We start from the raw sequence: 14,563 nt of genomic DNA, 5'->3' as shown, positions 1-14,563 counted from the left end.
CCTAGACAGTCAACATAAAACTGCCGAAATACAATGCAATAGACTTTTCAAAAATATGAATAAAAAGTTATTAAAATAGAGGGATTCCTTTATGTAATAAAAATTTTGGTAAACATTTCCAAAATATTTTACACACAAAGTAATATTATATTTACTCTATGTCTGGAGTAAATTAATTTTAAAAATTTGACAGTTCCTTAGAAATGTGGCGGGAAACTCCTAAAACGACATTATAAAATTATCTGAAACACAATGCAAAACACTTTTTAAAATTATTTAATTTTGTATCTGAAATAACTTTAAGAGCATTTTGAATTATATCTCCCTTTGTTTCAATATTTTACAAGGACTCCTATTGGATTAATTCGGGTGTTACAATTTGACGAGAAATAAAATGAAGCATAGAAGATAAATAAGTTATTTATTTTTGAATAACTTGTCAAAAAGACAAAAGAAACGTATTTTATTGAAATCGTGCATCATGTGATTTCAGGGAGTTCTTCATTTATTGAGAAAGACATATTTGTCTTTTCAATCAAATTAAAGGTTGCATGCAAGAAAGTAGAAGTTTTTTCATCTCTTATTTTTCAGCCGCCTGAGTTATTTTAATATCAAACGTACCATGGTCAGTAAAAATGACTAACTGTCGATTTTTATTCAAAATTTTCTCATAAATACTCGTTGGTTTTTCACTTTTGAATGCTTTATTTTTTAATAATAAATGTTTACTATTAAATATTCATTATTAATTACTTTCTTTGCTTGCTTGTTTGGTAAAGAACATGTGGTGTACTATTATATACTACTATAGGTCATTTTGATTAGAAGAAAATTTACTGTCTTTTAAAATTATCAAATCATAAAATATGACGATTATGCATATTCCATATAAATATCTATCTGCCTGTATTTATGTGAAGAGACAGTCATAAAGAATTATACTTTCCCTGGCTAGGCATCCGGGGGAGTTGCATAACCTGGCCTTCTCTAAAAGTACCATTGGGCTCTGTACACGTATAGCCATGACGAACACAGCGTGCGACAATCCCTCAGACAAAGGTACAACCCGTTTTCCGTGATAGGTTCGTTAAATAGGCAACACTACTATTTCAGTAACTTCTAAAGGAACGAGAACCTGCTTGCTTAAAGGCTAACTTCTCACACCAATATTTGTGATTTCCACCGGAGGTATTGCGAAGACAACAACTCACATTTTAACCACTAGTCCGAAATATCGTAGCAGGTTGATATTCTAGGCTAGATCCATCTCTTTTCTCTTCGTTATTATCGATAAAATATATGTGGTGATTTTTATCTCTCTGTGAAGATGATAATTTTATGTTAAGGTAAGGAATAAATAATTTATTGACCTATTACCATCAAGATATTAATTAAATGTTTCACTACTAAAACCAATATATTTAACTTTCATTCTGGAAAAATAAGTCTTTTTTTTTAAATCTAAAATTCCGGTTTGGTTAATTTGACTGGTTGCGTTACGAATAGATATTACTGAGGGTGGGTACGTTTAATGTTAAAATTTCATCGTGCTGATTTAGATTTAGAGATTATGGAGTTCACGTTTCCATAGGTTTACAGAAAAATGGCCCTTCGTAATTCGCCTCGAATCATATTCTATCTCTAAAACATTTTAGCCCCCTGTATTTAATAAGCAAATTGTAAAACGTTGTTGTTGTTTTTCAAACCAAATAATTTTGCATAATGAATTATTTGATTTGAATGAGTTGAGTTCTCTGATTCTAATTTCAACTAAGTAATTTTTCAAAACTATATTCTTGTAAATATCATTATGCATCTTTGAAATTAATTTTATTTATAACTTTTTATGCTTTAAGAAATATTAATAATTCACAATGGAAATGAGTGCTGTCTTATTTTTTAATGTCTGTTGATTAATTGATTCTTTAGCTCTCTTTAGTTAAAATTATTAAACATTAGAAAAAAATTAGATATTAAAAATATCCCAACAACTTAGAAAAGTTTCATATTTAAAATTATTCAGATTAATTAATTATTCAGATTAATTCATTATTCATTCATTCATTATTCATTCTTTTTACATTGACATCCGGTTCAAGTTATTTTATGAACCATATATTGTAGAATAATGAATATTTGCACCTATAATATTTCTGCATCTTTTTAATGAATTTTTAATTATTTGATAATTAATCAATAAATACGTCTACTTATTACCTTCTTGATATGAAGTAAAAAAGTTTCATAACTGAAATTTCACTCAGAAAATTAGTTTCTTAATAAATTAATTTTATGCGAAATTTTAGTTTAAAGTTGGCATTTAATTATATGTTTTTTTCCTTCTGACTTCAAAATTTTTAATGCATAAATTTTAACTAATCAATGACAGCATTAATTTATAAGCAAAAGTTTAAAGCAAAAGTGTTTTTAATTACCGATATTTCTTATATTAATTTTTTTTTCATTTACTCAACAGCAGCTGAAAATTTTTAAAAAGGGCACTATATGCTAAAAAATTTTAATTAGAATTATGAGCAATTAGGTTTATTATTTCATTTTTCAGCCTTCCCAGGGATGAACAAACTTTTTCAAAGCTGGGAAAAAACAAATAAATTGATTTGGTAGGTCAATATAATTAGTAATGATATTTAGCAAAGACGATAAAAAAATATATATATTATTTTAGGAATTCTTTTTTAATACTGAAGTGATAATTGAAGTCATGACATTTATAAAAGTTTGTTATGATCTTTTTCGAAATAATATATGCTGATTATAATATTAATTTAAATTTCTAATTAACCTAATTAAATTTCTAATTAACCTGAAGAAACCGCAGTTTACTCATCACTAGCTTATCCGATTCCTATTATGTAGAATTTGTATCCAAATGTGTTAGAGATGAATTGCGAGAGGCCATGTTTCCTGATCCCGTTTACAGATTCAAGAAATCGAAAGAAAATTTACGAAATGTACAGAACCCCGATAACAATAATCAATAGAAGAAGCCAATGAGTGCTGGATTTAGAAGGAACTCTGGAATTGCGTAAATGAGAAGAGCAAGAGCCCGCCCCATAAGTGTACAACACACAGTGTTCATTGATGAGAGAACCTGACATCCGCTCCATGTGTCGCTGAAGAAACTGGATGGCTCCTGGACCACAATCTCGAATGGCATACTCATGCTTGCACAGAGTAAAATCCCTTAATGCGCTGAAAAAAAATATTAAGTATGAATATCTTGGATCTGTAGTAAAGGAAAAAACAAAAACTTCTAGCATCCATATTTATCTAAAATAACTATTACTAAGCTTTGCTTGGGATTGATTCAAATTCATTTCTTATTCACTATAATTATTTTTTATTAATCTTAATATCAAAAATTATTTGAAAATTTGACTGTCGTTGCGATTCTGTAATATAGTTTCCCTGCACATTTAGCCTCAAAGTAAGGGAAAACGATTTACAAATATGGTTAATGAATGCTGAATGGATGCCAAGTCAGTGATCCTCGATCTTGGAGACAACTTGGTGATCTTTGCGTCGAAAATGAAAGTTCTGGAAAATACGAGAATTTTGATTATATTTCTATTATGATCTATTTGGAAGATCAGAAGGATTTTTCTAAAAAGTTTCATATTCCATCTGCTTTTTTGTGAGTTTCTACAAGCTCTGTTCTTTCTGAATGCTTTTGCCACCTGTGCGTTTTATTTTTCATGGAATAAAGCGCCGTTTTCCAATATACATTTCATTTTCACAAGCAGATTTTCCGTAATACTATATGTAGAGTATAGCAAAAGTAAATGCCTTCCTTTGTAGAATCTAATATTTTTTTAAAACTCCTTCATGTTTATTTACTTTAATCATGTTTAAAATAAACTAAAATCGTACTAAACTTTATTTTTGTGTGCACATATTGTTTGTAAGATTTTTTTAAAGTTCTTGAATTACCATCTATTTCGGAGAATTTCAAAAATAATTTAATAATCATTTTTGCAGCTGAATTATAATTTAAAAAAAAAATGTATTTATAAATGCATCGATGAACGAAAAAAAAAAAAAAAAAACAGAAGTATAAATCTGCGCCAAAACTCTATTGAAGAATTTTCATGTGCACCAATCTCGAAGGGCATGCTCATGCTTGCATAGATCAAAATATCTTAAAGCGCTGAAAAAGAGAAACAGATTTAATTGCAAATATCTTGGCTCTATTGTAAAGGGAAAACAAAAACTTTATTCTAGCATCCATATTTATCCAGAATAGTTTATTACTCAGCTTTGCTAGGGATTGATTCAAATTAATTTCTTATTCATTATGACTATTTTTTATTAATCTTAATATCAAAATTTTCTTTCAGATCTATTATTAGTACAATGAAAGACATTCTGAAGCATTTCAGAAATTATATTTTAAACAGCTAACTAAATGCTGTCTTTGAATTCAGCTAAAGAAGTGATCTTTTTTCGTTGTATCTGTAAATAGGACTCTATAAAATTTTCTTTTAATTTTTTCACTTTCTTCTATCATTTTTATTCCTCTATTAAGCGCTATCATAATAAACAAACTAATTATCTAATTATTCTGAAAAAGAATAAAAAACAAAATTAAACTTTTGATTTCAGAAGACCTCGTATGTGTAAAAACAATCGCAGCTCACTTTTAGTATATTTTAAACAAAGTAAACTTCAACGGACGAGCTTTTTTTTAAGTGATTGATATCACAAGTATAGATATTTACTTTTTAGACACCCTGCATGACAATTTTAGTTTGTAGGATATTAATTACATATCCATCCTCGCTACGTTGAAATATGAGCGGATTTTTTAAAACATCATATGAAATATGTGTGTTACTAATATTATTTAGAACAAATTTATTTCCATACTTGGCTATATACAGTATTTTTACTCTCTTCTCTTATATGAGTTGTCAGGTGTCGTCCTCGTCATCTGACCGCGGTTCAAAATTACGAGGTCCGTCCCTAAATAGCCCTAGTGTTGCTTTACAACGGGACGTTAATATAACTAAACTAAACTAAACTGATATGAGTTGCATATTCATCCCCGCTATTTGAAAATATAAGCGGATTATACATATTGCGATATACTAAATGTATGTCTTGCAAATATTCTTCAAATAATTTCTGAGTAAATATTTACATTATTATACTCCATCACAGCCGGTATTGCGCAGTCGGAAATGCGCTAGAAGACACCGGAAATACAAATAAATGCACCTTAGTTTGAGGGTATTTAAATAATGGTTTTAATTTAAGAGTTTGTCATATTTCCCTCAAATATTTACTCAAGTATCTTTAGAGATATATACTTCTGAAATTTCAAAAATGTACGTTTGGCTTAGTAATAAACCCTAGAATGAGTATTTCAAATCTCCGCTGCTCACCATTTCTGAGAAATTCTCCTAAAAGATAAACAGATACATGTATTTTCTGATTATAGATTTTAAACCTATATAATATCGAATTGGATATGTCTTTTATAGAATTTTCATACGACCTCATCTAAATATTTAAATTACCATATGCAATATTTGCAATGATAATATTAATTTTCGGTGATTTTAGCATTATTCACTTTCGATGAATTTAACATTATTCAAATAATGCGACTATAGATTTCTGGAAAATTATGGCTATAAATACCATTTTGCATTGAAGAGGGATCTTAATATATGATAAAACTTTGTCAAATTCCTTAGATATATTAACACTGAAATTATTGTCTATATTTATGATTAAGCACGATTACCGATTTTTTCATCTATTTTTATTTTTATTCTCCGAAATAAAATAAAGGAATTTAAAATTTTCTTTTATAATGTGTTGCGTCAATTATTATACAATTGTAAATAACTCAAGTAAATTACTTTTTTTTATCTGCATTTAACTTTATGTAATTCAGAATCATTTAAAAATGGATAACCAAATTAAAATTAGAAATAAATATTAAGTTAACAGCCAAAGAATCAAAAAGAAAGATTAAATGAATCCGGCCCGAAGACTTTCTCAAGGGTCACCCTCAGGCAAGGATTCAAACCAGGGATTTTTTCTGTGAGGGGTCTGACTTTCGTCCAACAAACTGACCCCTCGTGACCCGAAAATCCCAGAAAATTGAGGTTTTGGAGATAAATTAGTATCGCAAGATTAAAACAATTAAATTTAAACAAAATTCAGAAAATTTATATAGGTGTTTTTGCACATTGTTTATTTATGGATTGATAGTTTCTTAAAAATGGATAAGATTTTTAAATGAATTTAAAAAAATTTGAATAAACTCTTAAAATTTGAAATTGAACGATAGTAAATTTCTTATTTAAATTATTAATAAAATTTTATCTATTTATTATTTTTTACTTATATAATATTTAAAGAATGCTCTTTAATAATATGCGTTTTATAAGAAACTATGATTCTATGCAAATAAAAGTATGGAATTTTATTTGCATAGAATCATAGCTGAAAATTCTGAAACCATTCGTCGGAAAGTTAAGATATTTGTCAGGCATTTTTTAAAAAAAGATACGAGAAATACACTTAACTTTAAGAAAATTACTTACAAAAATTGCCATTAGAGGGCGCATCACTAATCATTACCATTATTTGACAAAATTACATTTTAGAATGAATGCAAGAATAAAGACTCTTAAAGATAATCAAACTGAAGTTTTAAGTAGATTCTCTTTAAACTGGTTATTATTTTTTACGGTAAAATGTTTTGGCTATCTCTCCCAGCAAATGATACCTAACATTTGATTGTTTAAGCAATGATTCCAAAAAACAATAGGTTTCATCCTTTTATTGTATGTTCTGTTTTTCGTTTAAATTTTATAGAAGAAAATCCAATGAACTCATTATCAAAGTCAAGCAGCACCGAGTGTTTCTAAATCTATCAGTGTTTTCTTATTAGTATTGATATAGCATTTTACAAAAATAAAATATTGTATATAAAAGAAAAAAATATAGAGTTTTCAAAAAGTCACAAAAACTATTATGTTAAAAATTGATGCTCTTGGTGCCACATAAGGCTTGCTCACATATTATTAAATTAGATATTAAAGAGCCTCTTGCGAAACAAATTCAAGGCTGGAAACTAAAATCTTTTCAATTCTGTATTGAATTAAAATTTAAAAAAGTGGATGACTCTACGAAAAACCCGGTGAACTTCTTAAAGAAATCTCTCTGTTATAAAAGAGTACTTTGTGATATTTTCTACTCCCTATATTAAATCCAGTTGCATTCTTGAGAAAATATTACAGAGAATATGTAATATTTTCGGAAATTCCAAAATGTCTTATTTCTTTATCAGGTGCATTCTAAGTTTATCCCAGTTCATTCATTGTATAAACTGATTGATTTGTAAGTGAAGATAATCGAGATGTTCCTTAGAAAGAGGCAGAAAAGTTCTCACTTTCTAAAGAGCAAATATTTATCCTCTCCATGACCGAAGCATTTGAGAGATGTATGATATATCCACTTTAAGCTGGAGGCAGTCATCTCATGTCCGTTTGTTTTGTGATCCTTCGATCTGAATGGGTCGGAAAGGTATCGATATTATTCGATTTTTATTCTCGAGTGGCGAAAATTTCTCAATTTTCACACTCGGCACGTTGCATAACGCATACTGGATCTTTCTTTATTACTAAAATTCTTACCAACAAACCGATTTCAAAGCAGAATCTTTGTCCTCTTCTTTCAATTCCTGCGATAAAATCACCATCTTCCGATATTTGGGCGCACACTTTTTGGAATCCGTTGATATATTTTTGAAGCATGGAGCATGCGCCAGGTAATCTGTAAAAGACAATTTTATTTATATTTCTTTAAAAGGTGAATATTCTAATTAGCTTTTAAAAATATAAATTTTATTAGCAATGGTATTTTAAAAGTTAAAAAATCTATAATTACATCACAGACATAATGCAAAAAAATAAGTTTATTAAATACAGTCCAATCGACATTTTGAAACTTTTAACATTATTCTAATGGAAAAGAAAAAAATTAACACATTTATACAATAGGGAACTAATCATTTTATCGGCTTCGGAATTTTTATTAATAAGCATAGCAAAGTCTGTGTATAATAATCAAATGCGATCTGTGTCGTAAAAGAGAGCGGAGTTTTGATTTCTGGTCTAGAGGATTGCAGTGTCGCGAGCCGGTTCCATGATAAACGTTTTGCATATATAAGAACTAGTGTACACTAATTTTGTAGTGTCAAACGTGTTCTGTTTATGGGATGTAGAAATTTAGAAAGGGGATGCCAGTTTAGATGTCGTCCACGTCATCTGACTAAGATTTAAAATCCCGAAGGCTATCATTACATGGCCCTAGCAAAGCTTAAAAACTATATTTAATAAACTAAACACAACACAAAAGACTACTTAAAATGTAATGCTTAATTTTGTACGGAAGCAACATTAAAAGTGTTTTTTTTTAATAATACCATATCTGAAAATGATTATTTCCAAATTGGAAATTTATTGTAGAATTTCGTATAACTTACAGAATATGCAAAATTATAGTCATGATTCGGTTTATAAATATTGAAGATGCTTTTAACAGTTTAAAAATTCCATGTCATTTTGAATTTATTCTGACATCAAGGTTTATAAAATAGATTGAATTCTTAACTTCAACTAAACGAGTTTAAACATATGAAAAACGATTTTAAAATCAATCAATTACAAAAATTGGGATAAAATGCGTTTTTACATTACAATTATTAGCCTATAAAGAAAATGTTTTGGATGTTAAAACTATTAACTATTGTGAAAAATATATTATTCAGTAAAATGGAAATGAGTAAGTAAGCTGCTGTGTCAAGACTGTTTGCTTTATAAGAGTGCAAGATCCCCTCGGAGGGAGTACAACGAGCACATAGACAAAAAGTTATCGAATGTGCAAGCAGGTTCTCGCTTCCCTTAGATGTATGAAAATGGAGGAATGGAGGAGTAAATTATAACGGATGACAATACATGTCTCTTATGAGATGATTGATGCATAGGTCAGTGATGGCTAATTTGTAATCATAATAAGGGGTCGATCTAGTCAATCAGATGTACGGTTAAGGCTTGGCCATAATGACTATTAAATATTTCTAGGGGTACAAGAAATTGATATTTTTTTCATAAATGACAATTTTCTTAATAAAAAGTGAGCATAAATTGTAAACAATATATTTAACTATTTTATTTGGTGAAACAAAATGATATATGAAGAATAAAGTATTTTTTAAATACTTTTCAACTATGAAGAAGTATATTCTTTTCAATCGAGACTAAAAAGATGATTCAAGAAAATGATAATTAGTTCCTTCTGGCATTAATAAAATATTATTAATTTGAAATTTGTACATAAATATAATTTCTCCTTATTTTAGCAGAAATTAAATTCAAAATTCAAATATAACAATGCCAAAACATAAGAAGTATTTCCAAAGGCGAAAATTATTTATGATTGAGGTTATAACGAGCACGATGGCCTGAGTAAAAAACCTTTTAGAAACTTTTTTCTTATCTAAAAGAAAAAAATCCTTCGCATGTTCTAATTACGAGGCACACGTCAAGCAAAAAAAAAAGTTAAATAGGAGTCGTCCAATTCTTTTTATAATGTACGCAGTTTGAATTTTTTAGAAGTTAATACAGTTTCTTGAAAAGAAGTTTTATTTTTAATTATTCCTCTACATTTCGTACTTTTAAAAGAAAATGAAATTTCATGAAATCTCTATAGAATAATTTTTATTCTTAGATTTTTTTTTTAATTTTAAATTATTTTCTTGCTTTGCTGTCTATGGTGGAAAAACGTTTTAAAAGAAAGATTTTAAATAACTGTGATTGAATTAGTGTATAATCTTTTTATAGTTAAGAAATTTTTTTTAAATTTGCTCTAAGCAAGTTTGGTTAGTTATAATATTTAGTATAAGAAATTTAATTTAAGAGAAGATGAATTTTGTAAAATATTTGAAATAATAAACTTTGCTTATTCAAATTGGAATTTTCTATTTACAGAATTTTTCTCAAAGTATAAGATTTTAATTATTTATCCTTTGTAATTACATTTATGAATATATTAACTCATACTCGTTAAAAAATTGATTTTTATGCATTGCTACGAATCTGTAATATTATTCTCTTGAACAAAAAATGTCATTGTAAGGAAAATAGGTTTTCAAATGTTGAATGGATGCCTTCAGCATCTTGATCCCCAGCCTTGACGATAAACTTAGCAACCATCTGGCTATTTTTCAAGGTAAATAAAGGTTTTAGAAAGCACAAGAATTGTGGCAATATCTCTATTAGGACTTAATTGCTGACCAGTAGCATATTCGATATCTCGCCGCGGAGAATATTTAAGGCTCACAGGAAGTTTAGAGATTTCTCTTGTTTGAGCTCTATCGTGGAGCGAGCTCTCTAGTGGCAATTTGAGTACTACTGTGCTGTGATGTTTTTTAATTCGTGATGTATGTGATGTTGATCTCCACAAGCTCTGTATGTCTCTGTTTTCTTGTAGAATAAAGCATTATTATTCGTTGTCGAGATTGTTGCATTTATAATCGTAAGCCTACTGAAGTATTTCGTTAGCAGTATTATGCATCAAATTGAAAATTCGTCGATGACCTTCTGAATATATTGGACGGTGACGGCCCGGGGTAAAATCTTGGTTTATGAATTGGAAAAGAGAGTGATTCAAAACTTGATTTCGCCGTAAATATATTTAGTATGAACAAACTTTTTATCAACGTTCTTGGTTTACTGCATTCACACTGATTTGGCATGGAATTTTGGAGAATGAGGTGACAATTCACGTGTCAATTTTGTCATTTGAAACCATTTTATAAATAACCATCACCCGATATTTCACAATATTTCCCGCGTAATTTCGAAATAGGGACATAATTTTATTTCACTCAGATCAGTTCGTGAATTTAAATTAAGAATTGGATGAAATTCTTCTGCTTTGGGAAATTAAATACATTGCTTCTTAATAGAGTTCGAGTCTCATATCCAGACATTGGGTTATGTTATGTCACCAAACTTGGGTTATATAAACATTTTCTAATATACTGATGGAAAAGCAATATTGATATCCAAAGTAGAATAATTTTTCTGTATTTTTTTTTCTTTAAAATAATGTAACAATTTTTGCACTTTAAAATTGGAAAAAATGATAAAAAGTTGTATCCGATTTTGTTAAAAACATTAATATACCAAACTAGACTGCTATTTCATTTAAGCACAATTAAATCAAAATGATTTTTTAATTCAAAATTCACATAAACATATAATGTGGGAATCCAGATATGCCATTTTATATATTATATTATCTCTTTTTCTTTATTCGTTTTCTCCCGTCTGATAGAAGGAACCCAATGGTGTCATCATAAGGTCTCTAATTCGAAGCTGGGGATTCCAGGTTCGGAACCCGATTTTACCGAAGAATCATCATGTAAATGGCTGTGATGCACGTTGAATCAAGTAGGACTAAATTTTCTTTCATTGGTATAGTGCAGAAGATGCGAAAGGGGCTGCTAGTTCAAATATTGCCCTCCCTATCTGACCGTAGCTCACAATTAGGTAGTTCGTGCAAAATAGCAATAATATAGCATCACCTCAGGATGTTAATGTAATTATATTAAGCCATTAAGCCTACCCTGCTGGAAAACCAACTTGTTTCGTTTTTGTTACTTTTAAACCAATATTTGCTTTAAAATGTCTATCAATTTTCGTTTGCTTTCGATTATTTCAACTCATGAGATTACTAATGATTTTAATTGCTTTCTGAGATATTCTTTTCTGCTCGACAAAATTGTCCTATTCATTTAAATTAAGACAAGTATTTTTGGCTATGTCTGAGCAGCTTTTGGACAACAACAACAAATTAATTTTATCTTACCATAAGCGATTTTAATGCAATTAAAATGTGGGTAATCAAATCTCCTCTCTGATGATATAATAAGATGAAAACAGAATCAACATAAACTGATTAAAACAGAACAAAAGCTATTAGTCTTTTTTGTTAAAACATTTCATTGATAATACCCTGCAAGCACATAGCGTTTTCTCTAAAAAAATAGTTATATATTTTTGTCTTTGCAATATAAATATCTATTTTACTCCCAATTATTTAATAGAATTCAGATTATGAAGCTAGTCTAATTTAAAAGACAGTCCAAATTCAGAACTCCTCTTCCATCCTTATGATTTAGACTGATAACATTCTTAACCTAGTAAGCAGCTGATGCATGCTGTCCTCCTGCAGAAGTGCCGGGCTTCACGTTATCTCTGAATATCAAGTTAGGAAATGCCGGAATATTTATGCTAACGATACTATCTGCCTCTCATACTGCAGAATAAAGGAGTAGTTCATATATCAACACAGCTTTCAAGATATTACTATAATCCATCTCTGCGGAGTTAGGCTACTATTAACTGTGTATCTATCAGTAATCCTTATGAAAAGGAGACTTGACAAGAATTGACTAATCTATTTAAAGATAATCATCTAAAAAAAACTTTCTTTATTCTAATATTAAAATAAAGGCATTTTCTAACAAGGTCAAACTAAAGGCAAAGTCTTCTTAATTTTTAAATAGATCAAATATTTAGAATAATTTGAAATTTATCATCTAGTAATGATGCTGATTATATTACTGAAGGAAGATGAATCATTTGATTTAATAAGATATTCGGATTATTAGATATTTTTAATAGGTTTTTTTAGACACTAAATAATAAGATTTTGGAAATGCAATGTTTTAAATTTATAAAGATGCCATATGATCCAGCATTTTGAAATTTGATGTAGTTTGAGAATTAATTGAAATCTCTGATATATAAAATATGAGATATATAGTTGAAAACCTTATTGGAAAAAAAACAAATTTTTGTTTTCAATATGATGTGTGAATATTCACAAAGTGAACAATACAATTTGAAAAAAAATAGTAATATATTGCGGGAGAAATACTAAACATACAAATCCCAATATTAAGAAAAAAAATGTTTCATTACAATTTATAATAAAAAATATTTTAGTACTGGAAATTCTGCTTAAAAATTCATAATGGTGAATATCATGACATTAGTATTGTTAACGTAAAATTTTCAACTAATTGAATGAATTGTTTTAATAATAACTTACATATATTAATTAGCTAAAATTAAAAATGATTACTGGCAATGCAAATGAAACCTAACCCGACAGTTCTATGGTTTGTCACTAAATTCACTAAATCAAAAGAAAAACTATGTTTGTCATGGCTTTCAGAATTGTAAATGGCGATGAATTTAAATCATAATAAATACACGCAGAAACACGGAAGGTGAGATTTGTAAGTTTGCCAATTTCCTGTTGTAATTTTCAGTGAGGTCAGTTTTTCATCTGATTCAAAATTTTCAAAGATTCGTGTATAAATTTTTAAGATAAAATTTCGACACCTGGAATGCGGTTTATGTACAATAAATCTGTTTTTATCAGAAAGGTTTGAAGTAAAAATTGGTAAGAATTTAAAGCACACTCTGTTTGAGCCCTTTGCATATTTTTTTTTTATATGCAATGCCTTTTACAATATACTTTTACCTTAATTACTACAAATTCAATCCAGTTGAAAGATGTTTGCAAGCTTTCTCTTTTTTAGAAAAAAATCTTAAATTTCATATGAAAACTTTGAGTGTCATGCTGCTTTACTCGAAAACAGTGAATGAAAAAATTAAGGAAATACAAAATATCTTCCAATAATGTTTTAGTCATGATTCCCCTGTCTTTCCTCCTTCTGGCTTGATTGCATAAACCGTTGAATTTTGTGAGTAACGGTTTTAACATCACGCAATTTACAAAAAAGATGTCAGACTAAAAACTCTATCATGTTTGTTAAAGCAAAAAAAAAAATAGTTATGATGTTAACATAGGCAGAAGTACGCATTTGACAGAATTTATAAGCAGCAGAGTTGGTCTGAATTTCATAACAATAATGAAAGTCATTGTCACAAATTACGTTTAAAGCTGATTAAAAAAAATATTAAAAGAAAAGAAAAATTGCACAGAAATAATTGGTATAGCAAAAAAGAAAGTTTTTCATTTTAAAGTAATTAATAAAAGTAATTTTAATTAATTTTAAATAATTTTTCGATTTATTATTAATTTAGCAAAAATATCATTAAAATTTAGAAAACATTTTTTTTGCTAGGACTTTCTTCCCAAAAAATACTTTCATGCTAAATTTGGTAGTTCTCTGTTCAAAGGTCTGGATCTGTCCAATATTTTGAACGATTTTTGAGTGGTGAATCATCCAATTTACAGAAAGTGTGCTAGCATAAAATACGTGTTATGCTAAAAACTGAGTTAAGCAAGGAACTCAAACATACTTAGCAAATACTTACAATTCAGAACTCAAAAATACTTAATTTAAAAAAAAATATATAAAAATTTTAACTTTCAATAAGTTAAAGCTTCACATCAATTTACAGGTATAATAAAATGACACTTCATTATTGCAGAATTTCTGATTTGTTGATTTTTTCGAAGATCAGAATTTTAGGAGGCA

At 28.4% G+C, this 14,563-nt stretch overlaps 1 protein-coding gene across 1 annotated transcript in view; it reads right to left on the bottom strand.

Moving 5' to 3' along the window:
- Nucleotides 1–2,755: 2,755 nt before the first annotated feature.
- The window catches only part of LOC129959483 (uncharacterized), a 52,219-nt gene continuing 40,411 nt past the window's right edge, over nt 2,756–14,563 (bottom strand). The window contains exons 4-5 of the mRNA XM_056072335.1: nt 7,674–7,812; nt 2,756–3,213 (exon numbers count right to left, since the gene is read on the bottom strand). Of these exons, the coding sequence (XP_055928310.1) occupies nt 2,964–3,213; nt 7,674–7,812 (389 nt within the window). The 3' untranslated portion in view covers nt 2,756–2,963. The remainder of the gene's footprint in view (nt 3,214–7,673; nt 7,813–14,563) is intronic.

Source organism: Argiope bruennichi, chromosome X1 (assembly GCF_947563725.1).
Source record: "Argiope bruennichi chromosome X1, qqArgBrue1.1, whole genome shotgun sequence".
Classification (NCBI taxonomy): Eukaryota; Metazoa; Arthropoda; class Arachnida; order Araneae; family Araneidae; genus Argiope; species Argiope bruennichi.
This window is presented reverse-complemented; position numbering and strand designations above follow the sequence as displayed.